This window comes from Chrysochloris asiatica, unplaced genomic scaffold (assembly GCF_000296735.1).
Source record: "Chrysochloris asiatica unplaced genomic scaffold, ChrAsi1.0 scaffold00314, whole genome shotgun sequence".
Taxonomy (NCBI): Eukaryota; Metazoa; Chordata; class Mammalia; order Afrosoricida; family Chrysochloridae; genus Chrysochloris; species Chrysochloris asiatica.
In genome coordinates this window covers 900,031-926,817 of record NW_006408832.1, presented here as the reverse complement: position 1 = coordinate 926,817, position 26,787 = coordinate 900,031, and the positions used below count along the sequence as shown (strand labels likewise).

The following is a 26,787-nucleotide window of genomic DNA, read 5'->3' as shown; positions in this document are numbered from 1 at the left end:
GTCCTCACCCATAACCTCACACCCTTGTTCTCACCGACAACCTCACGCCTCGGTCCTCACCCATAACTTCACACCCTCGTTGTCACCAACAACCTCACGGTCCACTCTGGGAGCTCAGCTGGGCTACGCCTTCTTCCCACGCAGCTGTCAGTACCCTCTGGGAGAGGGCACTGGTGAGGCCTGGCACGAACTCTGTGCTGTCCAGCTTGTGGCCATCGCTCCAGGGTGACGTGTCCTTCCCAAAGCACGATTTGGAGCCTTGGGGAGCTTGTTAGAAAAGGGGTTGAGATGCATTCCCGGAGGTGGGCCCAGGAGCTTGCCATTGTGATGGGAGTGGGCGTTCAGCTGCCCACACCCAGCATGGTATCCACTTCATTCCCAGAGCTCATGGCCCTTGTGTCGGGATTGCTGCAGCCTGCCCCCAAGCAGCGTACCACCCTGGAGAAGCTGGTGGAGGACCCGTGGGTGACGCAGCCCGTGAACCTGGCCAACTACACCTGGGAAGAGGTGTGTCGGGTGGGCAAGCCAGGTGAGCTGTGTTGGGAACAGTGAGGGGGCGGAGGTGGCAGGCCCACTGGCTTCCTTCTCTCCTGAGACCCCCGAACACACCTGGGGTAGCAGAGCTGGTGTGCTACCTTCCAGGGCGGTGGGCTCTCACCTGAAACCTGGCCTGGTGGCACGGGCCGGGTGGGGTGGAGTGGGCGAGTTGAGAAGTGCAGCTCTGGTGTTCTGATGTGGCTGGGGCTGGCGGTGGGCTCCCTCTCCCTGGGGGCTGGTGTCAACCTTTAGGGTGAGACCCCCATCAACACATGGGCCCTCAAAGCTCTAGAACATGGCCAGTTAGGTGTCCGGGCCCTGGTGGGTTTAATTTGAGGGTTTCTTCCAGAGTGAAGTCAAGTTGGTGGTTTAGTGCCGTGTCTTCCTCTCACTGCAGACAGCGGAATCGTGGCCAGTGTGAGTGTGGAGGTCGCAAGGAGCCCAAGTGAAGGGGTGCGGGACCTGGAACTGCGTGAGGGGCCCCAGTCCGGGGACGGCTCTTAACGGCACCTCAGTGTTGTGTGCATGGATGTCGTAGTGACTTCTCTGTGGGCCTGCCGGACGCTGGCTCCAGTTCCTCTTTTCCACGATACCTAGGCCATCCTGTTGTCCTTGGTCATCCCCCCACCCCCCCACCCCCGGGGAGGCCTTGCCCATGGGCACATCTGAGCCACGCCTGCCTAACAGCCGTGGGCAACCCCTGTGCTCTGCGGGTCTGGGAGACGGCGTGGGCTTCGTGGTCTCTAGTGTGACCTGTGTTTTATAGTAGCGGGCTCTAAATGCACAAACTTCCAAGACACCCAAGAGTCTCTTCCTACTTTCATGTGTGCTTGTGTGGGTGCTTGCCTGAGTATGCGGGTGCAGTTTTTCCCTGGCTTGGTGTGTGCCCAGTAGAGCGACAGCTATGTGGCCTTTGTTGATTGGGTTTATTTTCTGGAACATTTTCCAAATTAAAACAACTTTGCCAGTAAACCTCTCCTCCGACTTGGACGTGGTGGATTGTTCCACATCACGTCTTCCAGTTTAGTTTCCCGTCACATCAAGGCCATCTCTAAGCCCTGGCTCACGGTGGCTGGAGAGAAGGCCAGTCTGTCATTTGGGTCACTCTCCCATGGTGGGCCTGGAGTTCTGCAGGCACGCTGAGTCTCAGAAGATGGGTGGGGGGAAAGGGGGAGCGTGGGTTGTCCTCTAGCTGTTCGTTCCCCTGTGAGCTGCTTTTCAGGTCTGACCTGGCTGGCTGCCTGGGGCCCTATCCTGGTACTTTGAGAATGGTATCTGTGACTGAGACTAACATAGTTCCCTCTCCAAATACAGTGTAGTTCCAGAGAGCAGAGTTTTCATAACAGACCAAGATGCTGTCAGCTGTTAGAGGAACTCCCACATCCTAGCCCACAAGGAGTTTCTTAGCATCGAGTATGAAAACATTAACAATAATTTATTTGTTTGAAGTTTTGACACTGAACATCAGAGTCAAAAACACAGCACCTGATCTTTTAATTCCAGAGTCACGTGGTTCTTCTATACAATCCTTTTGACCTCTGTATCCAAATAGTCACTCAGACACTTTACAGCCAGCTCAGGGCCTGGCACAGAGCAGGTGGGCATGTGTGTCTGTGCAAGAATCGAGTATTTTTCCTTAGTTCCCAGAGGTGAGTAGGTGAGACAGCAACAAGAAATCCTAATTACTAAGGCCTGGTGCAAGGTCAGCAGTTCAAGTTCACCAGTTGCTCCTCGGAAACCCTACACAGGGTCGCTATGGGTTGGAATCCACTTGACGACACTTAGCAACAACAAGAGGCCCTGATGTGGTTATAGCCTAAACACTGGACTGTTAACCGCACAGTCAGGTTCAAACTGTGAGAAATAACTCTTAGGATGGTCTGCAGGAATGAGGAGGGATCCAGGAGGTTGCTGGCTAGTGTATCAACAGAAGCGCGTGGGGGAAGGAACTTGTTAAGTGCTGGGAGTCGGTTCCAACCCAAATCGACCCTGTGTAGGGTTTCCAAGGAGCGGCTGGTGAGTTTGAACCTCCAACCTTGAGGTTCACACCGAAATTGTGGTCCAGCGCATTAACTCACAGCACCACAGGAACTCTGGGAGGGACTTTCTTAGATTAGGAGATAAAATTCTTTGTGAAGCAGTGGTGCTGGTGTCGGCCAGTGTCTTCTGGGTCTGGCTGGTGCCGGATTTTGCAAAATTAAATTAAGCTTCACTCTTGCTAAAAACAAGTACAGACTGGATTTCTTGAGCGTTCGTGGGTAAGCAAGCATAACTCATTAGTGATCTTATGGGGGTAAGGGATCCACCCCATGTCTCCTCCAGAGTGCCCTGTGTAAGGTCCAAGTCAGGGCTTTATACTGACCCGCTAGTGCCTAAGAGGGACCCAGGCAGTGACCGGGGCTGGATAACGTTCCTCACAATGAACAGGAAAAGGTAAAATCATTCACTGCCCTCCGCCCAGGAGACAAGCTAGAATGTTAATCAGGTCATCGAATGGGACTAATGCCCCTGGGTGCCCCCTGCCCTCAAACAGGTCTGTAGCCTGGACCCTCCCCCACTCTCACCCCATATAGGCCCGTGTTGCCTTCCATTCAGGGCTCAGTATCTGGAGAAATTAGCTCCTCTGAGTCAGGCAGCTTAATAAAATCTGAAACTCTGCTTCACCTCTCCGAGTGGCCTTAGTTTCTTGGACAACGGAGCAAGAGCTGCTGCGACACTCGAAATCTAAAAGTGCTGTGACAATAAAACCCATCCCACCTCTTAGAAACCTTACACAGGGTCACTGTGAGTCAGAACCTGTCAGCACATGAGAGAATAATTAAAAAGTAATCGGAGGCAGAAGTGTGGGACAAAAGTGATTTTTACTTGGGCAGAAGCTAACACGTGGCAAAGCGCAACAGGGTAACAGTGTAATAAACACGGTCTTGGTAGGGAAATGGGAAAGGAGGAAGTGGAATGAGGGCTGTTTCAGTGTGGGGACCGCAATCGATGACATGAAACAAAACTGCTGCATTGCTGAATGGAAAACTGATGTGCCCTGTAAATACCAATTCACAATAAAGTTGGAAACAAAGGCAGGTTAGAATCTCCACATCACGGAGCACAGACGTGGGAGAGCACGTTATAGGGCCCGGATCTTGGCCGTAGTAGGAGCCGCTTCTGCAAGAAGGATCTCAGACCGGCCCTCTGATGGCGGAACACTCTTTCCGCCCCCTCGTGCTTGCACCAGGGAGGGCGGAAGTACAGGACCAGGGAGAAAAGCTGCTTCCGGCGCCGATAGGACGCTATGGCCGCGCTCAGTCGGCTGGTGAGCTTGGGCCGGGTCCCGGGCAGTAGCTCCCGCCGCCGGAGCCCTAGCTCAGGTCGGCGCGCTCCCGCCAGGGGCCGCCCACCGCAACCGCACTGGCGGCGTTCGGCTCCACTCAGCGCGGCGTTTCGCTCTCTCGCAGGCTCGGGCAGCGGTGGACTCGAGCGGGGTGGGACGTCGGCGGGAGCGGGAGCGGGAGCGGGATCTCGGCGGGAGCTGGGCTGACGGCCGGGGAGGAGAAGGGTGTGGGCGCAGACGGAGCCGTGGACGAATCTCGCGATCCATTTCGGGACTTCTGTGTTGGCGGGAACTTAAAGTTCGCGGAAAAGGAGAACTGAAAGGTCCTGCGATTTCCGCACGTGCTTTTTGGGTGGTTTTCGCGGCGTGAGTTTAGGTACATGAATCTGTGGGCTAGTCCGAGCCACACTTTTCAGGCAGACAGTGCCAGGTGAGCCCAGAAACCCCGAGAAAGCATGTCGGGACTCGAGGCCGGCTTCACGCCGTGTGTGGACTGCTCGTAGCCACCCACAGACCCCCTGGCAGGGTTGACTCCCTTTTTGCCTTGTGTTTGTAGGTGTTGGGCCAGCACCGCCCCATGCCCCTCACCTGGGCCAGGATCGCGAGGCCGCCTTTTGGTCTTGGGGAGCAGAGAAGGACCCCGGTGTTGCGCCAGCTGACGACAGCCTCCAGTGGCTGGAGCCTGGGGGAGTCACCCTGCCTCAAATCCAGAGAGCACACACAGGAGCCAGAGCACAGGCCGAGGCTCAGTGCGCGCCTCCTTGAGAAGCCGAGGTCGCCTGTGGGTGGAGGGGCCGTGGGGCTGGAGATGGTCACCACTTCCCTTCTGGACATGGGCTTCAGTGATGCCCATGTTGGCGAACTGCTCAGCATACAGCCAGCCCCCAGCCCCCAGCAGCTGCTAACCTTGACTGCAGAATTAATACTCCTGGGCGTGAATCCAGGGCCTGTGTGCGTGATTTTGAAGAAAAGCCCGCAGTTACTGAAACTGCCTGCAAAGCAGGTGAAGAAGCGCTCCAGTTACCTGCGGAAGCTGGGCCTTTGCGAAGGTACAACGAGGCCCAGGCTTTGTGCATCCTGCTGGGGCGTCAGGTCAAGGACAGTAGCTTATGGTGGGGTGGGTTAGGGGGGGCGCGCTGCAGGAGAGGAAGATGGGACGGGACTCGGCTCAGAGGTGAGGAGGAAGAGGAATGATTGGTGTGGCAGGTGTGGCAGGAGGGAAGGTGCATCTTGGGATGGGAGCGCCGCCAGCCACAGGACTGCAACAGCCTTGTGTGGTCTGTAACACTCAGCGCCTGGAGCTGCTCTGTGGATGGATGTCACCTTGCGGTGACACAGGTGTGCGTGCCCATGTATCTTTTGATGTTTACGGGAACTTGAAGTGGTCTTGGCGCTTTGTTTCTGTATCCACTTTGCAGCTTTGTGTGGCTCTGGTGGCGTGGTTGTTCCCTTCAGCCACCTCAGCCCACTCCTCAGCAAGTCCCAACTTCAGAGACCCCAGCTGTCATTCATGAGGGTTTCCAGGGACCCCCATCCCCACGTGGACCAGAGTGGCTCCACTAATAAGTTGTTTTACTCTTGACTCTTGCTGGTGAGACATTGTTTGGGAGAGGGGGAAGGGTGGGCCCATAGGTTCAGAGTTCTCGGTTCAGATTAGCTTTTCTAGAAGATGATAAGCAAAAGCCTAGCTCTGTTTCTCTGAACAGATCACCTCTGGCCACGTGTAGTTAATTAGGAAACCTGGCCTATTTGTAAGAGGAGACAGGAAAGCTGTTATTAGTAACCTTAGCCTGCCTCTTAAGTTGTTGTTGTTATGTGCCGTGGAGTTGGTTCCGACTCATAGCGACCCTGTACAGGGTTTCCGAGGCTGTAAATCTTTACGAGAGCAGAAAGCCTCATCTTTTTCTTGCGGAACAGTTGGTAGTTTCAACCTGCTGACCGTGAGATTAGCAGCCTGATTCGTAACCACTACGCTACCAGAGGAGACAATACAGCCTACAGCCCAGAGATGTGCTCCACAGCGCCTGCGCTGACTGTCAGGGAGCTTTTTAGCAAGTTTCGCTTTGTGGTTTTCTGTTTCGAGGCCCTGAGACTTGCACAGGTAGTGAGGATGTGTGTGTTTGTGCACTTCCACCTTCCTTATTCATGTGACGAGTTCAGGCACCCACTCCTGAGCCTGCAGGCTGTGGGTCTTACGTTGTACAAGGAGGTGTCAGCCGGCAGTCTAAACCCCAGAGCAGCTCGGTCCCATCTTCCTGAGTTACCTTCCAGTCGATGCCTGGAAGCTGTCACGATTGAGAAGGGAGAAAACAGAATGCGATGCTGGCTTCTTTCCAATGGAAGTCTGAGGAAGGCTGCACTAGCCAGAGCACCGGAGTCCGACGCGGCCCCTTCCGTTTCCTTACGCCGTGGGGAAACCCTATCTGAAATTGGCACTCACTAGGGGTCAGCCTTCCTTGTTTAAAAGCCAGCTTAAGTTGGGTGCATGCTTGGAAAAGTGGAGGGTCGGCGAAAAACAGGAAGACCCCAACCAGTTGGACTGGCACAGAGGCAGCAACCGTGGGCTCCAACATGACAACCGTTGTGAGGATGGCGCCAGCTCAGGCAGTGTTGTGTTCCGTCATGTGTGGGGTTCACTCAGTGGCACCTTCCAGCCTATGGGGTCATACTTGGAGCCACACGCCCGCCCCTTCTTTTTAATCTTCTGCAGGGAAACTGAAGCGGCTGCTTTATTGTTGCCCTGAAATTTTCACCCTGAATCAGCGGGAGCTCGATGTCATCATCAGGGTGCTCGGGGAGAAGTGCCTTTTCACGGTGCAGCAAGTGACGGAGGTTCTGTCCAGGTGCCCCTACATCCTTCTGGGGGACCCTGATGAATTGGAGTACAAATTTCAGGTGAGGGGGAACCACAGAGCGATGATCAGACAGGAATGGCAAGTTCTGGAAGGTTTTCAGACGTCGTGAGACGCATCATGGGAGACGGGGTGAATGACTTAGGTGTGCTCACCCAGTCTGACTCCAGAGGACCTGACCCTACTTCCCCTCCTTACTGCAGAACACACCTAGCCTGCAGGTCCCCTCTTAGAACCCAGGTGGGGACGCTCTTGGACATCAATTCCTCTTGGTGACCCTGTGGGACAAAGTGGATCTGCTCTCCAGGGTTTCCAAGGCTGTACATCTTTCTTCCTTAGAAACAATTGGTGGGTTTGAACCTCTGATCTTATAGTTAACAGCCCAGTGCTTAGGCCACTGCTCCACCAGGGCTGCTCCTTTGGTAACTCGCCAAGAGAGCCGACACCTGCCTGCCTTTAGAAAGCATTGCGTATATTGGTTTTGGCAATGTGTTGTGACAGTTGTCCTCAGCTTTTGTAAGAATTGCAAGCATTAGGTCAGATTTCTGGATGTTTGCTGACATTTTTCCCATTCTTTCCATTCAAATAGCTTTTTCCCCCATCTGAATCAAAATGCCATTTGGCCTTCCTGCCCCTTTATTTTCTGCCTTGTTTTTCTCAGTATGAATTGAAGAATGCTTAGGGGCTGCTTAGCCATCGGGCGGATGCTGGGGAGGAGGGTGGGCTTCCTGTGGTTGCTGTCCGGCAGGCTCGGGGCCGGGTCCTGACCGGCTGTGTCTCTCTCAGTATGCCTATTTCAGGATGGGGATTAAGCACTCGGATGTGGTGAGGACTGACTTTCTGCAGTACTCGCTCACCAAGATCAAACAGAGGCACATGTACCTGGAGCGCCTCGGGCGGTATCAGACCCCCGACAAGAAGGGCCAGACGCAGCTCCCTAACCCTTTCCTCAAGGACATCTTCAGAGTCTCGGAAGCCGAGTTTTTGGCTAAGACGGCCCGGTCTTCTGTGGAGGAGTTCGAGGTTTTTAAGAAGCTCTTGGCTCGGGAGGAGGAAGAAGCACCTCACAGTGGCAGGTCGGAGGCGGACAGAAGCGCCAGCTCTGACAACGACGCAGAGGAGGAGCTTACTGATGAAGGGGACTGAGCTGACGGAGCCGCAGTGACGTTAAAGGTGTTTCATTGTATCAGCTCCATGTGGGTCTTCTCTCATTCTTGTGCCCCCTAAAACTAGCCTTCTGAGGGAAAAACCTGTGGGAAGTCCCCTGAGAAGTAGACAAACCAAACAGGAGACCTATTTGTGTCTGTAGGGAGGACCCTGTCTCAGCCCAGGCCAGTCAGTGACTGACTTTGAGCTGATAAAATTAGCGGGTCAAAATGTGGCCTTATTGTTTTCTCTGTTGAGACATGTTGGTGGGCGTGACATTGTGAAGAATGAACCTCCTTCTCAGACTGAGTCCCTTTTAACACACATACACACACACACACATACTCCGTGACGATGACAAAAATCAGGAGACGGGAGGCGGACATACATCCGTACGTCACAGCACTTAATTTTATGAACACAAGTGGCAGGTTTTCCATAAAAATCGTCCAAAACCGTCCTGCCGTTGCTCAAACGCCTCAGTGTCCAGCGAGTAAAAGGGCCATGTGTGACGCTGCCGCCAGATACTGGGGCTTCCTCGCCACCTGGATGCTGCTGGCTCATGGAGGGGCCGGGGCCTCCTAAGCTGACTTCATGATGCTCTGGAGCTGCGTGCACCCTCCCCTGCCCGCCCCACTGGTGGTCTTCTGCTCTGGGGAGAGGGGATGAGGGCAGAGTGTGCATTGACCTGGGACTTGTAGCAGGACCTAGACGGCCAAGGGTCTGGTCTCGACTGGTCGCTGGGGGTGCAGAGTGGGTGTGAGGATTGGTACGTTCCGGAACATTCTGGAACAAGATGGGCGCCACAAGCAGCGTTTTTTTTGCATTTTTTGGCAGCCTGTCAGTGGCTCTGGGAGCTCTGGCGTGGTCACAGCTGCGGGGTGGGTGCTGATGGCATCTTGGGTGGAGGCCAGGGATGCCTTCACATCAGTCAGCGGCCTAAACGTTGACAGCACCGAGTGGACCCGGGAAGCTAATGTGGCTGCCTGGGTTCATGACCATGGGAAGCTTCTGTGGCCTCTCCGTAAAAGGAAAGTCACTGGTTGGTGTTTGCGGCTCTGTGTTGGTCAGTCTGCTGTCCCCTGTGTTCTGTCGGGGGACGGGGGGTGCAGCACGAGATGGACAGAGGAGCTTAGCGTCTGGCGCGGGGATAGTAGTTTTCAATAGGGAACTTAGGGAACTCAGCCAAGGGGGCCCTGAGGCCAGCTGGGACATCGCTCTGCGTGGAGGTGGTAGGCAGCCTGGTGGGTAGTGGACAGACATGCCTGAGGACCCTTGGCTGCTGTTCCTGTGCCCAGCCAGGATCAGTGGGGGCAGTTGAACTCCATGTTGGTTTCCGTGGTCAGCTCCTCCAGGTTTTGTATTGTCAAGTGGGTTCTGACTCATTGCGACCGTGTATAGGGTTTCCAAGGAGCGGCTGATGGATTTGAACCACCAACCTGCAGTTAGCAGTCCAATGCATATCCCACATTGCCATACCGAGTTTTGTGAAACTTGGTAAATCATTTTGACACAATAAATGCTGGTACCCCTGACAAATTTTGATTCCATGATCTCATTTTCTTGGGAAACTGTAGGTTGACTGTTTGCAGGGAGAAATGAGTCTTTAAGAATGAGCCTTGAGGGAACATAGGGGAAAGGCAGCCCTTCAGAACATCAAGTCCTCGTGTGCCTGCAAAGTTTCAGGGTAGATTCGGCCTCAGCACCACTAGACCTTTTCTGGTAGAAACCAAGGCTTCTGAGCTCACACCACATGTTCCTGTGCGTCCGCGCTGGCTTCTGCAGGCCCCTTATGGGCCCAGAGCCCCCGAGCGGGTAGCTTCTGTGCGGCCGCTAGTCCCCCTGCGTCCCTGGAGACGGGTGGAGACTCTGGACTGTATACAGCAGAGACGGATCAGTGTCTCCTTTCAGAAAAGGATGGACTGTATGGCACACGGACAAATGCACACACTTGAATGGGAACGAGCCTGAAACGGACTAATTCTTCACAGATGTTTGTCTTTTATGTAAGATAAAGGACAGGGCCTGTCCTGTGACTACAGTCCAGCAGGAACTGACTTCAGGGCGGGGTGAGCTGTTGAGCTCCTTGGCAGAACACCAGCCAGGCCGGTGCCCTAGGAGAAGGCGGTGCTCCGTTTACAAAGGCTGAAGCTTTGAAGAGCAGTGGTTGGTGGGGTGGTCGGTGGTGGCCACCTAACAGCCCAGGGGCTAAGGGAAGGGAGGGGCGTGACCTAGCCCAGCCCACTCACTGGTTCTGGAAGGAGTGGCTGAGCTGATTTCTACACAGGGAGTGGGCAGTGTGTCCACGGACGTCCAGGGCCTTGGGTGCCTCTGCGATGGGTCATCCCAGTGATGTCCAAAGCCTAAATATTGTGTGGCTCAGGGGCCGTGGCCAGCCTGCGTTTGTTTGGAGCAGAGCCATGGCTCATGACATGGTCTACGGCAGCATGACTCGTTCGTTCCCTGCCTGACCTCTACAGAAAGTCTGCTGGCCCATTGGTAGACCCAAAGGGCCTGGATTCCACCTTCTCTTTTAGCGGCTGCTGGTTCACAGGGTGGGTCCATGGCAGCAGGAATAGACTTTTTTCCAGAGGCCGTCTCCAAACCTTCCGCCGTCTGCTGGCAGTATTTCCTCCTCATTTTGACTGTTAGCTCTCCAAAAGAGATGTATTTCTGTCGGTGGGTTTCTGAAGAAGACCACAGGCGTGTTCCTAGTTGGCACCTGGTCACGTTGTCACCTCCCAGTCACAATGCATGCAGCCTGGCTTGGTCTGGGCTGCCTCACTGGGTCCCAGGAGGTCTGGGCTGTTGGTCCCGCAGTGTCGCCTGGCTTGTATCCTGGCTTGGTCTGGGCTGCCTCACTGGGTCCCAGGAGATCTGGGCTGTTGGTCCCTCAGTGTCGCCTGGCTTGTAGCTTGGCTTAGTCTGGGGCTACCTTAGTGGGTCGTAGGCTGTCTGGGCGGTTGGCCTCGCGGTGTCTCCAGGCTTGCAGCCTGGTTCAGTCTTGGGCTGTTCAGTGGGTCCCTCTCAGCACCAGGCTTGAGGTGTCTTTGCCAGAGGCCGGAGGAAACAAGTCCAGAGGGGTCAACTCCAGCCAGGGACTCTGCTCTCGGGTGTCCTGTTCCATCCTGGGTCTCAGAAACTCTTGAGGTCAACAGCGTGGATCCTTCAGGGAAAAAACAAAATGAGACATGAGGCGACTGGAGCTTACGTGCATTCGTCTAAAGCTACTGCCCTCAGGACCTGTGTAGTCACTGCAGTGGGATTGGTGTGTTCGGGAGGAGCCGCTTCCTGGACGATGACCACCTGTATCCTTCTCCTCCATTTGGAAAGAACTCGGTCTTTCCTCGAGGACTGGGCATGTTCACCTGCTCTGGGTGTGGAAATGGCAGAGGGTCAGGTGGTGGAGGTTGTGGAGAGGACTTGCTTTCCTAGGGCTGTGTGAGGCCCACAGTCTCACCTTGTGTATTTGTGTGGGATTTTTTTCAAGGTATTTTACAGTACATATATATGTTATTGTTGTTGTTATGTGCCGTGGACCCATAACGACCCTGTACAGGGTTTCGGAGGCTGTAAATCTTTACAGGAGCAGAAAGCCTCATCTTTCTCTCGCGGAACAGCTAGTAGTTTAGAACTGCTGACCTTGGGCTTCACAGCCCAATTCGTAACCACTACGCTACCAGAGCTCCTTGGGTTAAACGACTTGGGTTAAGAACCCACAAATGTAATTTGGGTTTAAAATATTTGCAGTAAGTTGCCTGAAAAACGTCAAGTAGTAAATGCCAACCTTCGGGAGTCTTTTGTTTTCATTTGCTTAGGGAGCGGGAGGGGAATCGAGGCCTTTGATGAGCTCAATGCCAGCAGCTGAGCTCCGGCACCCTCTGGCTTTGGACAGAATGGCCAGCCCTCCCCTGAAGATGTGTGGGTGGCAGGGGCTGAACTAAGCTTGTCTGTGGGCAGCCCTGTGTGGTGCTGTCATACGGTCCTGTGGGAACTTGTGTGAATTTAGAAGCGTCCAGTCAGCTGTCTGGAGGCACAGCTGACTCTCCCGGGCAGAGCCCGCTGAGGAGGCAGGTGCCCCCAGATAGTGACAGCTCTGTTGGGCAAACGCACCCTGAGATTTCGTCAGTGCTTGTTACTTTATCTCCTGAAATCATCACAGACAAGTGGCTTGATGAGAGTCCTACGGCTCCCCCAGTCTGCCTCATCGTGAGCTCAGACTCACTCTAGTTTTGGGGACACCAGAGCAGAGATCCACACGTTGTGGTTAGCATTTTGGTTTCTGTGAGTCTGAGGTGGGCATTGTGGCCCGGGTGGATCTGGGCTCTGGACAACGAAGGAAGGGTGTGGAGGAGACACAGTGTGAGCCAGCTGGGAAGGACAGCCCTACTGCAGACGGCATGCACGCAGCCAAACCAAGTGTGCGTGGCTGATTCTTGGAAATACTATGAAATCGTGAATAATAAAAGTTTGAAGAGGTCTGGAGAGTATTGGATTCTGTCATTTTGAAAGTACATACTGTACTCAGGCATTTCTTTTAGTCAGACCCCAGACGGTAGTCATTCCTGTGGCTGCCTTGGAGCCTGGGAGGGAAGAGCTGGTAGGAAGTGGGTGAGAGGCCCCGTGTCTGCAGCCATCATGTGGACTGTCAGTAACGTCTACACTCAGGGACACGATGGTCACCCCAGCAGCCACCACACAGCTTTGCTCACACACCATCTCGCATCAGAGCACCGTTCAGAAAGACCAGGTCTCTGGGCAGACAGATGGCCCGGCTCCATCTGCAGGCCTGTGGACCCCTCAGCCCGCGTCCCCAGGACCACCCTGACCCATTTCATGCAGGACATGGCTTGGGCTGGCTCCCCAGACAGCACCTGTGTGGGGTCTTCTTGGGGCTTGAACCTTCACAGCTCTCTTTGAAGCAGATGTCCTGGTGAACTTTGTAAACTCGTTTGTACCTGTCATTACAAGAAAGCTATGAAGAATCAGAAGTGGAGACCTATACGTTCGCTGAGCTACTCAGCCACATGAAAGGGTTTGAGGGAAAGACTGCTATTTTCTTTAAACAACAACAACAACAACTTTACCCATGGATATGTTAAAATGTGCAATATACAATTCATGTTGATTTTTTAAACGTTAACTTTCCTGAGGTATGAAAAATCTGCTGCTGTGGACTCCGACTCAGCAATCCAATAGGAGCAGCTGAACCGCCCCGTGGGGCTTCCGAGGCTGCCCTGCGTACTGAGGCAGATGCCACGCCTTTCTCCCGCAGAGCCTCTGGTGAGTTTAGAGGGGCAGCCTCCACTTAGCAGTGGCACTCCGAGCCTCGTGGACCACACCTTTACTAAGATCCACTGTAAGTGTACACTTTGATGAGCTTATTTATTTTTTAAGATTGACAGACAAAAGATGAAAGTCAGTGACACCTCTTGCTTCAAGCAGGCCCTCTGGCCCCATGGCCCTTGGCAAGAGACAGCTTCACTTTTTTGTTCTTTGAGTCGCTCTGGTAGTCAGGCTGCTAACCTCAAGACCAGTAGTTCCAAACTAGCAGCTGTTACTCGGGAGACAGAAAGATGAGGCTTTCTGCTCTTGTAAAGATTTACAGCCTCGGAAACCCCATGCAGGGTGGCCATGAGTCGGAATCGAATTAATGGCATACCACCACCACGAGTAGCTCAGAGGAGTCTGAAGTTTTGGGTGGCGGTGGCATGGGAGACCCGAGGTTAATCGCTCATCTTCTGTTTGGGTCTCTAGGCTGATTTTAAAAAGTCACTTGAACTTCAGTTTCAAGTAAAATCAGCACTGACCATACCCCGTCTCACCAATTTGTAAATGACCACAAATGGCCATTACTTAGTTCTCACACATCAAAGCCATTTAAAAGATAAACCCAGGGCACTTGAGGGGCAGACTTCTAACCAACATGCCCAGTCCATGTGGGGTTACAATTTAAGACCTTTGGCAAGACTTACAGTCTTCGGACACGAGACAGCAACAGGACCTGGTGAAAACCCACAGAACTGGTAACATGGGCTGGAACTGGTTTCAGATGATGTTAGACGTCAGCCACAGTGTGGGATGCTCAATGCTCGGGTTTGGGAGAACAGAGATAAGCGGGAGGAGCCCATGGGGCCCTGGAATGCAGCCCGGAAGCACTTTTTTGGACATTGTGAATTGCTGTCCAGTCGGGTTCTGACACTTAGCGACCCTGTACTGGGTTTTGGAGGCTGTAAATCTTTACAGGAGCAGCAAAACTCATCTTTCTCCCATGGAACAGCTGGTAGTTTTGAACTGCTGACCTTGAGGTTGGCAGCCTGACTTGTAACCACTACACTACCAGGCATATAGTGGAGATAAAATGGAATTCTAAGAAATAACTCATCTAGATAAAAGAAAAAACAAGGAACACGGGGCAAGTAGAAATGAAGAGCAAGACAGTAGGTATAAATCCAGCACAGTGATTATTACATTAGACGTAAATGGTCTAAAGACTCCTATAAAAACCAGAGCTGGTCAGATTGGGTACACAGCAAGACCCAACTTTATGCTAAATACGGGAAACCACCTTTAAAGATGCCGGTGAGTTAGAAGTAACAAGATGGAAAACCAGGTAAGTGGGCCTCCCCCGTCAGGTACCGGTGGGCTGTCTGACACACTTAGGGCCAACACTGGTGTAACTAGCCCTATAGGAAAGTTTGGGGACTATGGGCTCCGACTGCCACCCCAAAGACTCCAAATTCAGATGCCCCGTGAACACAGAATCCAAATCCCAGTGTAAACCAGTTCCTTCAGTGTGTTCCGTAGACAAAGTGTGGCTTCATGGCCAAGCTCAAACCGAGCTTTGTACCCTACCCCTCCTACCTTCCATTCTCCACAGGCAGCCGCAGTCATCTCCAAAACAAGTCCCTCCTTGGCTCTGAGCCTTTCAGGAGCTTCCATTTCACTGAGAATAAAGCCCGAGCCCTTACCACGTGGCCTCCTTGCCCTCATATGTGCCGGGCAAGCTTCTGTTTCCAGGCGGTGACCCTCGATCCTCCTCCAAGTCTGTTAAATGCTGTGGTCTGCCCTCCCCACACCTCCCCAGACACGCGTGGTCCCAGGTTCACAGCTTCTTCAATGCTGCCACCTTTCAGAGGCTGTAACATACACTTTTTATTGTCTGTTTCCTTCTAGAATATCGAGGGCAGGAGATTTGTCTGTTTTGTTCACTGATGGGGCCAAAGTATCTAGAAGTGTTTTCTGGTGCCCAGTAAACCCAAAGCCACCGCCACAGAGTCAGGACATTAGTGAGCAGTCCTATGAGATGAGTCCCATGTCCTTCTGCTGTGGCACGTTTGACAGATGGGCAACAGGCCGCATCGCAGCTCAGTGGCTGACTGGGACTGCGGCCTCGTATGCTTATTTCTTCAGGAAGAGGACGTCCCTCTTCTCCCAGGAAGTATGCATGTGGGCCTGGTGGTGGTGCAAGGCTAAACGGCTGCTCAGGTGTGCAGGGAGGGAAGGGCTCAACACTGGAGCCAGAGCCCCTGAGCTGTACTCCACAGGCCCGTTCTTCAGCCCCTTGCTTAGTTCTCCTTATTTGTCACAAGCAGGTAGCAGATGACAGATTCCAAGCTGCCACACTTACTCAGGCTCTGGTGTGGTGCTGTCGGATGAGCACTGGACTCTAACCACAGAGGGGCCTCAAAGGCACTTAACAACAACAACATCCCACCTTGGGCTGTGAGCTCGACGGGAAAACACATGGAAAACCCCAGAGCACGATGAGATGAAGCCCAACTTACACGTGGTGACAGACACCTCCTTCCCAGACCGGGACGGACTTGGTCTCGGAGAACAGGCGTGTGCAGGGCTGGGGCACCTTTGTACAGGCTGCAGCAGAGGCAGGAGGGACATGGTTCAGGAGGGGCTCTGTCCAGGCACCCCGTGACCTCCTGCCTGTGTCCTGCCCCCCTCCCAGCTCGGTCCAAAGGCACTCTCAGGGGCCCCGACTCTCCCTCCCAGTGCTATCCCCATCTGGTCATTGGCCATGGTTCTCCGACCTGGCGTCCAGGGGCTCGGGCTGAGGCCCAAGGGTCCTGGACACTCTGCCCATTCAGGTCCGAAGGGCAGGGAGGTGGTGTGGCAGCCTGCCTGGTGCCCGGGGGTGTGGAGGCCCGCGCTGGGGCCTAGACTCACCAAGTTCACAGCGTTGGCCTTTGAAGCCGGGGCTGCAGGTGCAGCTGTGGGTGTTGGCACCAGGCACACAGGTACCCCCATTCTGACAGGGGTTTTCTGAACAGCTTCTCGAGCTTTCTGGAACAGAGCCACAGGGGTCAGTGGGGCCTGGGGGAGCTGACTGATGAGGTCCAAACTGAGCCGGGCACCCAGGAGGCTCCCATGACCCAAGGGAGCAGCTATGCTAGCTTTCTTCATTGCTCCACGGTGCCCATCATGGGAAGGGGGAGAGAAGGGGAGTGGATGGAAGAAGAGGAGACTCCATAATACACCTTCAGGAAGATTCCAGCCCTCTCCCCACCCCATCCCCCACTCCCAGCCTCCATTCGGGATGCCGTCGACACACAAACAAACACAGAGACACACAGAGACACACACAGACAGCCACACGCACAGAAAGCCACACACACACACACACATACACACACATGGTCCTGCATGGACACCTGCCCTCTCCTTCAGTGTCTGTCCCAGCGCCACCCTGCCCCCCAGGCCCTAGGCAGCCGCCTCCCGGGTTGCTGTCCTGTGTCCAGTGGCAGAGCTGGGGGGTGGCCTGTCCTCTTCTGGGGTGTCGTCACTAAGAGCTGCATTTGAATTCTTAAACTTTCCTGAGAGAGGAGCGACCCCAGCGGCTTCCCTGCAGGTCTGCGGGGCCAGCCGCGGGGAGTGGAGCCCTGCTTCCTGTCTGTCCTAACCCTTGTCCCCTCACTGTCCTGACACCTGTCCTCCAAGGTGTCCTGATGTGCTCTTGGCAAATGTAGACCTGAAAGCACTTTTTATGAAAACGTATAAATCCACAGGAACGGAGCCTCCAGCCTTCTGTCTCTCACTGAGAACCTCAAAGAACCTCAGACACCATTCCATCGGTGGTAGGTTGGCAGGTGTTTGAAAGGTGGACTTACGGCCTCCTCCCTGAACCTCACAGCTACCACACACAATTAGAGTAGCTCCCTAATACCATAGGCAGAGCCCTGGTGGTGCTGTGGGTGAAGTACTGGACTACTGGACTGCTAACCTAAAGGATGGTGGTTCAAACCTAGCAGCCGCTTGTCAGGAGACAGACGAGGCTGTCCGCTCCAATAAACACTTGTGCTCTGGGGGCAGCTTTGCTTTCCTTCAGGGTCACTGTGAGTTGGCATTGACTCAGTGGCAGGGGGGTTGGCTTTTGACTACAGGGGCTTTGGTGACACAGTGGCTTAATAATTGGGCTGCCAACCGAAAGGTCAGTGGTTCAAACCCTCCCATCGCTCCTAGAGCTTTACAGCCTGGGAAACCCCATGGAAGCGGTTCTACACTGTCTTACTGCCTGTGAGTGGGGACCAGGTAGATGGCAGTGAGTAGAAGTCCATGTTCCGCTGTCCCTGGTGTGGCTCTGTAGGATCAGCGCTGGACTGTGAACCACAAGGTCAGTGGTTCAAACCCATCAGAAATGCTATGAGCTGGAACGACTCGACAGCATTCAACACAACAATTGATATAATTTGGATCCACACAGGACCACACATGCTCTTGTGTATCTTTGACTGAGGACACTCGGTCAGGGGTCCTGTAGTGTGTACCTCCTGACTGGGCTCTGCTCACTTGTGGCCCGCTGTTTCTTCCCTATTTCCTGTGAGGTGGTCACTAGTATAAGACTTGGCTAAGATTCAGGCCCAGGCATGCTGCAGGCATGCCTCAGAGTGTGTCCTCCACCACCCAGAAGGCACTCGATGGCATGGGATTGACCACTGGTCAGTGTGTCAGCATGACAGGGGCCAGCTGGTGTCAGCAGCTATCACTGATGACCACTAGCTGAGGTCGCTGGGAGGGGTGCCTGCTTCGCTGGTCCTCCTGAATTCAGTCCACCCAGACTTACCCTCGTTCTCCTTGTCACTATGCTCGTCCAGATGCAGGGCCAGGTTGGTGGGCTTGGGGGCCTCCACTGGGGTCTTGAGCTGCGCTGGGGCCGGGGCCGTGGGTTCTAGGAATGACCAGGCCTCCAGGGGTCACAGGGTGGCTCCTGAGCACCTTCTTTGCTCTGACCATTATGGCCCACCCTGGGCCCTTCCTTCCCGCTACTGGGATGGTTCTGAGACCACCGCCCAGGATGGGTCTGCACTCCCAGGCTTCCAGAGCCCCGTGCCCACGGATACTAGACAGCTAAGTGGGGTCAGCAGCTCTGTCTAGTGTTTTGTCTTGTCTCCCCAGCACGCATGCCAGTTAAGAACAGGCTCCTATATAAAAAAGCCCGTGCTTCCTTGTCAGACTCCTGGTAGCTAGCTGCACCTACTGCCCCCCTCCCCCCACTGCCACCCCACCCTCCACTGCCTGTGCTGTCCCCATGGGGGTGAGCTGGTGGGCAGCTGGGGGACACTCACGTGCTCTCAGGGTGACCGACTTGCTGGGCAGGCTGTTGAATCTGGCACTCACCCGTCCTCTGCCGTCTACCAGCTCAGAGTACCTGCTGGGAGGGGGGGCGACTGAGGCCTGAGCTTCCTGCCCAGCTGCCAGCAGCCACCTTGGAGCAGTGGACACCACTCTAGCAGCCCGACAGAAGGGCAGGCAGCTCGTCTGTACCTGGGTGGCTGGGTGGATGTTTCCGGGGCATCTCGGCCGTTGAGCAGACGCAGCTCTGGCAGGCGTGCTGGAGGGGGTCTATTTCTGAGCACCCGGGGGTGCCCACCCTGGTGCCAGCGCCGGTCAGTACTCTCCCTCTGGGCTGTGGGTGGAGAGAGGAGAAGGGCTGATCATTACTGTCCTGGGTTTCCCTCTGACCTGCTTAGCAGCTGCAACCTTAAGTGAACAAGAAGTGTAGGGGGTGGGTGTGCAGGGGGTGGGCGTGCAGGGGGTGGGCGTGCAGGGGAGGGCCTCTGGCTGATGCTTCAAGGGAACCCCTGTTGCAGTCCTGTAAGGGCCATTGGCCTTGGTGTGGACGCTGGTGGGCAGAGTCTGGCGCGGGTCCTAGCCCTCTATCTGCTGTCAGGGTGGGGTATGTGGACCAGTCCTGGCCCCAGCACACACTCCTGGTGCTTGTGGCCCCACTATGGTTGCCCCCATTTCCCCACCTGGACGCTGTCCTGGGGGAGCGGATCTAACAGCTCTCAGAGCCAGGACTGGGTTCCCTTGTGGGGTGGTATAGGGGCAGTGGAGTCCCCTTTCAGGGTTCCCGCCCCCAGACCCTGCCCCAGTGTCCTTGGCAGTGCAGGTGCCCACGTACAGGTGATGATGTACAGGTGGGCAGGCTCGCTGTGCACCTGGCCCTGGTCTGTATTCTGTACGGCTGTCACGGAGAGCTGGTATCTCCCCCCAGGCATGAGGTCGCGGACCGTGTAGGACACCAGCTTCCCGTTGGGGACGTAGCGGCTCTTGGTGCTCTGGCTGGTGGTCACATTGATGACATAAGCCTCCAGTGCTGCACCCGGTGAGGGGGCGTCCCAGACCACATGGGCGGAGGTAGCTGTGACCCGGGCGGCTGTTAGGTTTGCAGGAGGCGAGGGCCCTGGACAAGGCACAGGCAGAAGGTGCGAGAGGCTGTGGGGCACAGCCCACAAGAAGCCCAATTCCCTTCTCAGTAGGGTAGTGTGGAGTTAGGCAGGGAGTCAGCCGCCAAGAGGCTACCTTGAAGGGCTTTGGTGGGTGGTAGGGTGGAGCCTGGTCTAAAGCACCCACTGAGGCTCTTGCTGCTCTGAGCACAGATTGGGGGTCCCCGTGCTTCAGGATCTGGGTAAGACTTGAGCTGGGCTGACTCCCTGTCCCTGAGCCTGCCTTACGCCTCTCCCAGTGGGCAGGGTCTGAGACCTTGCTCCAACCTCACATCTTGTACCTTCTTGTACCCTTCCCCATGCACGGGCAGCCCACCATCGCCCCACCCACTAGGAGTGGGTTGGGAAGGGCAGACTAGGGGGCTATTCCTCCTCCACTGAGCCTATGGGGCCCAGTCAGAATGGGCCAGGGGCTGTCCAGGTCCACCCAGGCTCCTGTGGTTCTCAGTAGTTACCACTAGAGGGCATCGTGGAGGAGCTGCTAGCAGGGTGCTGGCCCATGTCACCACCAGCAGACGGCCCTGGATGGCCGCCACCAACTGTCGCAAGAGTGGAGGGGCTCCCAGAGATGTGCTGAGCCAAGGGCAGCACACGGAGGAGGACTGAGGGATCCTGAAAGTGCAGAAGGTCCCACATGGCCCAGAGACCACGCCATTCTACTTACGGGTCCACACGTGCAGCGGGGCAGTGGCCACACTCTCAGTGGGGTGCTCCCCCGGCCCGATCCCGCTAAGCGTAACTGCCTGCACAGTGTACCTCCTTCCTGGCAGCAGGGTCCTGCATGGAGGGGGCGAGGAGAGCACAGAATGTCTCGGGGTCTTTGTGTCCTGCATGGGCTGTCTTGAGGAGTGTGTGTCCACTGGAGGCCACCCAGTGCCCACTGTGGGGTCTATCTGTGTTTTAAATCGAAGCCATCTCAAGTTGTTTGGAAGGAGTAGTCAAGGTAACCTTCACAGGAAGGCAGCCTGGTCTAACACAGCCCACAGCCCACAGCCCCACTGGAGTGCACAGTGGTCCGGTGAGTCTGCAGAAAAGAGCAGGGCTCGGGCAGAGTACAGGCACACCTGGGACCCCTTGGTCACCTCTGAGCCACCCTCTGAGCCACCTGTAGCCCCGTTGGACTCCCTGCTCCCCGGGGGCCATGACCAGGGCTACTGTGTTGGCCCCACTGAGATATTTCAGGTGAGCAGGTCTGAACTTGTGTGGCAATGTTCTTAACCGGGACTGTGTGCCTCTCTGCAGACCCCAGAGCTCAATGGCCCTGCATGTCCCTAACCTCGAGCCTCCCATCCAGCCATCCTCCACACATACTCCCACGTCTCTGAAGGGCCCATTTGATAACTGACCATAGGGGTCAGTCTGAGACAGGAGCTCCAGGGACTACTGGGGTTTTCAGATTGAACCCTGCTTCTCCTTAGAGCCACTAACCCTGCTGGTTTAACAGGCACTTATGTGGGGATCCAGCTTGTGTTTAATTTTTAACGATTCAGCATTTGATGTTAAGTACTATCGCCTGGGTTCTGACTCATAGCCCCCCTGTATAGGGTTTCCGAGGCTTTAAAAACCTTTGTGAGAGCTGAAAGCCTCATCTTTCACCACAGAGTGGCTGGAAGGTTCCAGCAGCAGAGCCTTGTAATTAGCAGTCCAGTGCTTCTTGTACAAAGCCACTGTGGTTTGTATACCAGACTTAAAGTGTGGACACGTTTTATTAACAAAGAACTAAATTTTAGGTAACCCAAAGGCGCTCTGGTAGCGTAGTTGTTATGAATCGGGCTGCGAACCTTAAGGCCAGCAGTTCGAAACTACCAGTCGAATGTTCAATAGACTTCTGCAAACCCGGGTGAAGACCTTGTTGGCCAGCAGTGTGGCAAGACCTGGAGACTCTTGGGCCCAGAGTCAGTGACATAGCCACAGAGGACTAGAGCAGAGAGTGAAGCGTCCAGCTGATAAGAAGAGAGGGCATATGCATAAGAACACCCACACTTGCAGATAATACCTACTTATCCTGGCTTCAGTGACTGGATGATCAGAACTCAACCCGAAGTAAAAACAAGAGGAAAAAAAAAAAGTATTCTCATACAATTTGATGAACTTGACCTACACCTATGGAAGCAGTAGCTCAAAAGAGGGAACAAGTCCTTACAGCAAGAATCATTCCCACCCCCTCCACACACAGAGTAGACAGGGATGGGCAACTTGGACATTGGCTACCCAAAATGGGGGGCGGAGCTACAAAGGCAAGAAGTGACTGGCTTACAAGCTTTCAAGAGGGAACCTAGATCCAGAGGGCCTGGAGGAAGGTAGAATCTCCAGTGAGTAGCATTCAATCTGACTAGGCGGCGCTGATGCAATGAAATACAGACGGGTCTCTTGTGATACAATAGTGAATAATTGTTATCAGGACTGATTGTGAGGGTTGGAAATGTAAAGGCAGAAGTTTTATAGCAAGGAGGGGAGTGATTAACTTTTCAATCTAGGAGCAGAGGTCCCTAGGACGATCAAGGGAGAAGAGCAGCGAGCGGGACCCTACCCAGAGAAGCAGTGATGCCTGAAATGGAGCCAGAGATGATGACGTGGAGCGATGGAGCAACTGGGGACTTTAGACCCAGAGAGGGAGAGTGACTGTGTGCTGAAGACCTGGGGGGTACAGGGGAAGGATTGCAGGGTATACCCTTTGGTGGGTTGATGATGCATGAAGGGGATTGTAACCATGGCAATAAGATGACATACGATAGAATGAATGTAAAACTAATGTTCTCCCATGTAAACTGTCACATAATTCACAATAAAACATTCAAGAAAAACAAAACCTACCAGCCACTCCGCGGGAGAAAGATGAGGCTTTCTGCTCCCGTAAAGATTTAAAGATTTACAGCCTCCGAAACCCTGTACAGAGTCGCTATGGGTCGGAACCGACTCTAAGGCACTTAACAACAACAACAAGGGCTTCCAGGGAATGCCGTGGCTTTGTAGGGTAAACACTGGACTGTGACCCAAAAGGTTGGTGGTTTGAGCCCACCAGCTGATCTGCAGGAGAAAGATGAGGCTTTTTGCTTCAGAAAAGATTTACAGCCTCAGAAATCCTTACGTGGCACTTAACAACAACAACAACAACAACAGGTGTTCCTAGGAGCCCTGGTGCCACGTGGCTGCTAAGTGAAAGGTTGGGAGAAAGACGGGGAGATGTACTTCCATAAAGACACCCTAGGGGGCAGCTCTACTCGGTCTTATTCGGTGGCTCTGAGTCTGAGCTATCGGAGGCAGTGGGCGGGGCTTCCTAAGTATTTTTCCCATTGAAACGCTCTGACAATACTCAAGTTTGAAAACCTCTAGACGTTTCTTCTACCCACACAGGCATCTGACTGCCCACCCTTTAGGCACCCGTGGTCTGCTCCACCAACTTGTTTCTCAAGGGGGACTGGGGGCAGCCAGAGATGACCCTCTGGCCCACGACTGCCTCTTACCCAAACGTGAACCTGTCCACGCTCCTGTCCAAGTCAGTGGACTCCTCTCCACCGGGCTCCGGATGGCGGATGGACACGCGGACTTTACTGACCGGGGCGTGGCGGATCTGGTGCAGAGCCCAGCGCACTGAGATGGTACTGGCCGTCAGATTAGTTACCTCCAAGCCCTCGACAGGGCGGGGTCCTGGGGGACACGGGGCTGCTCAGCCGATGCCAGCACCCCTGCTCCTCAAGAGAGGGGACTCTGCCCCTCGCCATGTGACTGTAACACTCTAGGGGTCCCGGGTCCGTCTTCTGCCCTGGCTAACTGACTTATTCATAGTAGGGTGATGTTCCAGGCGGGGGGGAAGCACTGTGAGGTGGGTCCCCACACCCCCAGGCTCCTCTGAGGTGGAGGGCAGACTTCAATCCAGGCTCTTGGGGTGGGGTGTGTGAGGGAACCTCGTCTTCCTCCTCCCCTCCCTCTTGTCTCCTCCTGTCCCCGCACCGCACACCCCATGCAGATCCCCGGTGGACAGATGGCCACTTCTTCCTCGGGTGTCAGGCTGCGAGGCCGGTGGACTCACGCGTGCGGACCAGCAGCGCCACAGGTCGGCTGATGTCATTGTTGTTGGCATTGCGCTTGACAGAGAACACCGAGATGCTATAGGCCCGGCCGGCCGACAGGGCCCGCAGCTGGTGGGCTGAGCGGCCACGGTCCACGAAGTCCGTGCGGCGGAAGGCACCATCAGCCGAGGTGTAGGTGACCGCATAGCCGTCCAGCAGCCGCCGGGCCGCAGGGCCCTCGGGCGGAAGCCAGGAGATGGACAGCCCGCTCTCCTCAACCCGCTCCACCTGGAGGCCCGTGGGCGGGAGCAGCTCTTCCAGCCGAACACAGGGGGGCGTGGTCAGGGGCGCTGGAAGCCAGGCCCCCCGACCCCGCCGAGGCTGGGCCTGAGCTCAGGGCCCTCTCACCGCCCGCTGGTGGCCGTTCATAGATCTTTGGTCCTGAGGGGGGAGTCACCTGGGCTGCATGCGGTGCTCACCTTGCCCCCCCTCCCCCCACACCCGCACGTCCCTGCTCCTGGGGGAGGAGCCCGTGTGTGTTGTCAGCTATACAGTGCGGCGGAGGGGGGGCTTCCCTACCGGAGCCACCATGCCTCACCTTTGGCGCAGTTCTTGCCCGTGTAGCCCACTTTGCAGGTACAGCTGTGGGACCCGTTGCTGGCCAGGCAGTAGCCACGGCCCCCGCAGGGGTTGGAGAAGCAGGGGTCACTCACTGCGGGGGACAGGGGGAGAGCAGCGTGAGTGCTGGCGACATCTCGCCAGGCGCCCCCACCCCGCAGGATCCGCAGTGGGCGGGCGCTGGGTCGGTTCTGCTCTGTGGGTCTGGGGGTGGGGGGGGGTGGCACTGACTAACACTTGGCTGTGGGGGTGGGGACGCAGCTTGCCCTTCCCCAGGGGTGCGGTGGCTGCTTCGGTGTCCTGGCAGATGGGTGGTTGGGGTGAGTGAGCACACAGGAGACAGGGGTGGGGGGTGGGTGGGCTGGGTGAGGCCTGCCTTTGAGCGCCAGGATTAGCGGAGGCCAGTGTCCAGACTCGGTTTCCCCTTGTTTCTACTGTCGCCCCTTGCTAACAACTACAAGCGGGTACCTAGCCCTCCGCATGGGCCACTAGCGCTCAGTGAGGTGGGGACTCGGCTTCCTGGTCCGGGGTTAGCCCTGCGCCCTGTGTCCCCGGAGGGACAAACTGTCGTAGCTCTGACTGCATTGTCTTAGGTAGCACTGGACTAGTTGGCTTTTTGCCCTTGGATTGGGGGTATCTGTGACCATGTCCCACGACTCAGCTACGCGTCCTCTCATTTTGTGAGGCTGAGCCCACCGAGCCCACTGCAGGCCTGAGCCGCGCAGCTCTGGGGGGTCAACCAAGCGCAGCTCCCACTCTGCCCGTTCCCGTCAACCCTGGGGCGCGGGGAGGTGGTGCTGGAGGGCACTCCGAGGACTAAGAGGGGACCAGATGGCCCCTACCTGTCTCACAGTGGTAGCCGAAGAAGCCCTCGGGGCAGACGCACAGGTAGGCCCCGCCATCGTTCTTGCAGACGCCTCCGTGTCGGCAGGGGCTGGAGTCGCAGGCGTCCACCTCTGGAGAACACGCAGAGAGCCGCGGAGTCAGCGCCTCGCCGGGGCGGGGGCCGCAGGGGGTCTGGGGGAGGGAGGAGAGGAGAGCGGGAAGAAGGGGGGGGAGGCGAGAAACAGGCTGGGAGGGCAGGGCGGGGGCGCCCCTAGGGGATGCTCTGGGGCTGTGGCGGGACAGGACCCGCCGCGGAGCCTCCCTCCCCAGCCGCTGCCAGCGCCCAGGTGGACCAGCAGGGGCGCGGTACACGCCCTCCCCTCTGAGGCCCCTTGTGGGTGTCCCAGGGTATGAGAAGGGGACCCACCCAAGGGAGCTCTTACCTGTTTCACAGTGGACCCCGACGAAGCCCTCGGGGCACTGGCAGAGGAAGGCCCCCGGAAGGTCCTGGCAGGAGCCCCCGTTCTGACAGGGTCCTGCCGCACACTCGTCAGTCTCTGCGGAGGGACACAAAGCTGCCCACGTATCCACATTGCTTCCATACTGCCCTTCCAGCCCAGGCCGCCTCCTCACCCTGCCTGACCACCTGGGTTTGGATCTGCTCACACGGCTGAGAGCCCTAGGAAACCCTGAGGGCCCAGCCAGCATGGGTAGGGGTCGGGGGTGGGGCGGTAAGGCTCCCCTCTCTCCCCCAGCGCTCAGCCTGCCGTCCCCAGATAGACTGGGCTAAGGGAGACATGGCTGGGCCAGCAATGGCTAGGACTCACCCTGCTCACAGCGCGCGCCTTTGTACCCCGCGCTGCACAGACAAACGTAGCCCGAGACTCGGTCCTGACAGGAGCCTCCGTGCAGGCAAGGCTGAGAACGGCACTCATCGATTTCTGCGCGCGGGGGGGCGGAAACCGGGAGGAAAGCAAGACTTCCGTTATCAGGGATGGTGGTTCAAAGCCAGGTTCCAATGGACGCAAATTTGTTTTAAGCAGACAGTTCAACAGAGCCACAGGAGTCAGTACAAGTAATCTGTGGTTGCTAAGTGTCCCTGAGTCGTTTCCACTCACAGTGACCCTGTATAGGGTTTCCAAGGAGTGGATGGTGGATTTGAACCACTGACCTCGCGGTTCAGCCGGACAGTGCAGTGGAGCGCTACATCAGGCCTCTAAGTAACCTGTGGTTGTGTGCCATGGAGTCAGTTCCTACTCTGTTGTTATTAAGTGCTGTAGAGTCGTTTCTGACCCCTAGCCACCCTGTTTCTAAGGCTGTAAATCGTTACAGGAGCAGAAAGCCTTATCTTTCTCCCATGGAACGGCTGGTAGTTTCAAACTGTTGGTCTTGAGGTTAGCAGCCCAACTCGTAACCACTATACTACCTAAGCTCCTGAGTACACTGAAACCTTTATCAATACAGAGAGTATGTTACGGGCTGACTCCTTTCCCTGCTGGGAGGAGGGTTTCACATGCCCACCCAGTCCTGCTCTGGCTGGCTTAGACCCACCTGTAGGTGGGATGATGAACATGGACTTATGGGGGCTCTTCTATTTCTCTGCAGTAAGGCCCCTTGGTAAATCCTGTTTTATTTGACACCGCATTGTGTTAGATGTATGTGTGTCAAAGTACTTTTATCCAGAGAAGAAAATGCTGTCTACCTCTTGTTTGGGAAGACTTTATTTCTTGAAT

General features: G+C 55.6%; 3 protein-coding genes across 3 annotated transcripts in view; 2 read left to right on the top strand and 1 right to left on the bottom strand.

Moving 5' to 3' along the window:
• The window catches only part of PASK (PAS domain containing serine/threonine kinase), a 25,375-nt gene extending 24,334 nt beyond the window's left edge, over nt 1–1,041 (top strand). The window contains exons 16-17 of the mRNA XM_006875231.1: nt 383–529; nt 935–1,041. Of these exons, the coding sequence (XP_006875293.1) occupies nt 383–529; nt 935–1,041 (254 nt within the window). The remainder of the gene's footprint in view (nt 1–382; nt 530–934) is intronic.
• A 3,276-nt stretch (nt 1,042–4,317) lies between these two features.
• Nucleotides 4,318–7,860, top strand: MTERFD2 (MTERF domain containing 2). Its single transcript, XM_006875230.1, has 4 exons — nt 4,318–4,350; nt 4,419–4,911; nt 6,573–6,757; nt 7,501–7,860. Exons 1-4 carry the CDS (start codon nt 4,318–4,320, stop codon nt 7,858–7,860), a joined length of 1,071 nt encoding a protein of 356 aa, XP_006875292.1.
• Nucleotides 7,861–9,604: 1,744 nt separating this feature from the next.
• The window catches only part of SNED1 (sushi, nidogen and EGF-like domains 1), a 75,851-nt gene continuing 58,668 nt past the window's right edge, over nt 9,605–26,787 (bottom strand). The window contains exons 16-31 of the mRNA XM_006875229.1: nt 25,882–26,033; nt 25,498–25,611; nt 25,072–25,185; nt 24,210–24,323; nt 23,632–23,925; nt 23,066–23,249; nt 20,266–20,378; nt 19,277–19,558; nt 18,637–18,778; nt 18,438–18,520; nt 17,926–18,040; nt 16,042–16,148; nt 15,648–15,735; nt 12,735–12,818; nt 11,072–11,233; nt 9,605–9,734 (exon numbers count right to left, since the gene is read on the bottom strand). Coding sequence (XP_006875291.1) covers nt 9,605–9,734; nt 11,072–11,233; nt 12,735–12,818; nt 15,648–15,735; nt 16,042–16,148; nt 17,926–18,040; nt 18,438–18,520; nt 18,637–18,778; nt 19,277–19,558; nt 20,266–20,378; nt 23,066–23,249; nt 23,632–23,925; nt 24,210–24,323; nt 25,072–25,185; nt 25,498–25,611; nt 25,882–26,033 — 2,278 coding nt within the window. The remainder of the gene's footprint in view (nt 9,735–11,071; nt 11,234–12,734; nt 12,819–15,647; nt 15,736–16,041; nt 16,149–17,925; nt 18,041–18,437; nt 18,521–18,636; nt 18,779–19,276; nt 19,559–20,265; nt 20,379–23,065; nt 23,250–23,631; nt 23,926–24,209; nt 24,324–25,071; nt 25,186–25,497; nt 25,612–25,881; nt 26,034–26,787) is intronic.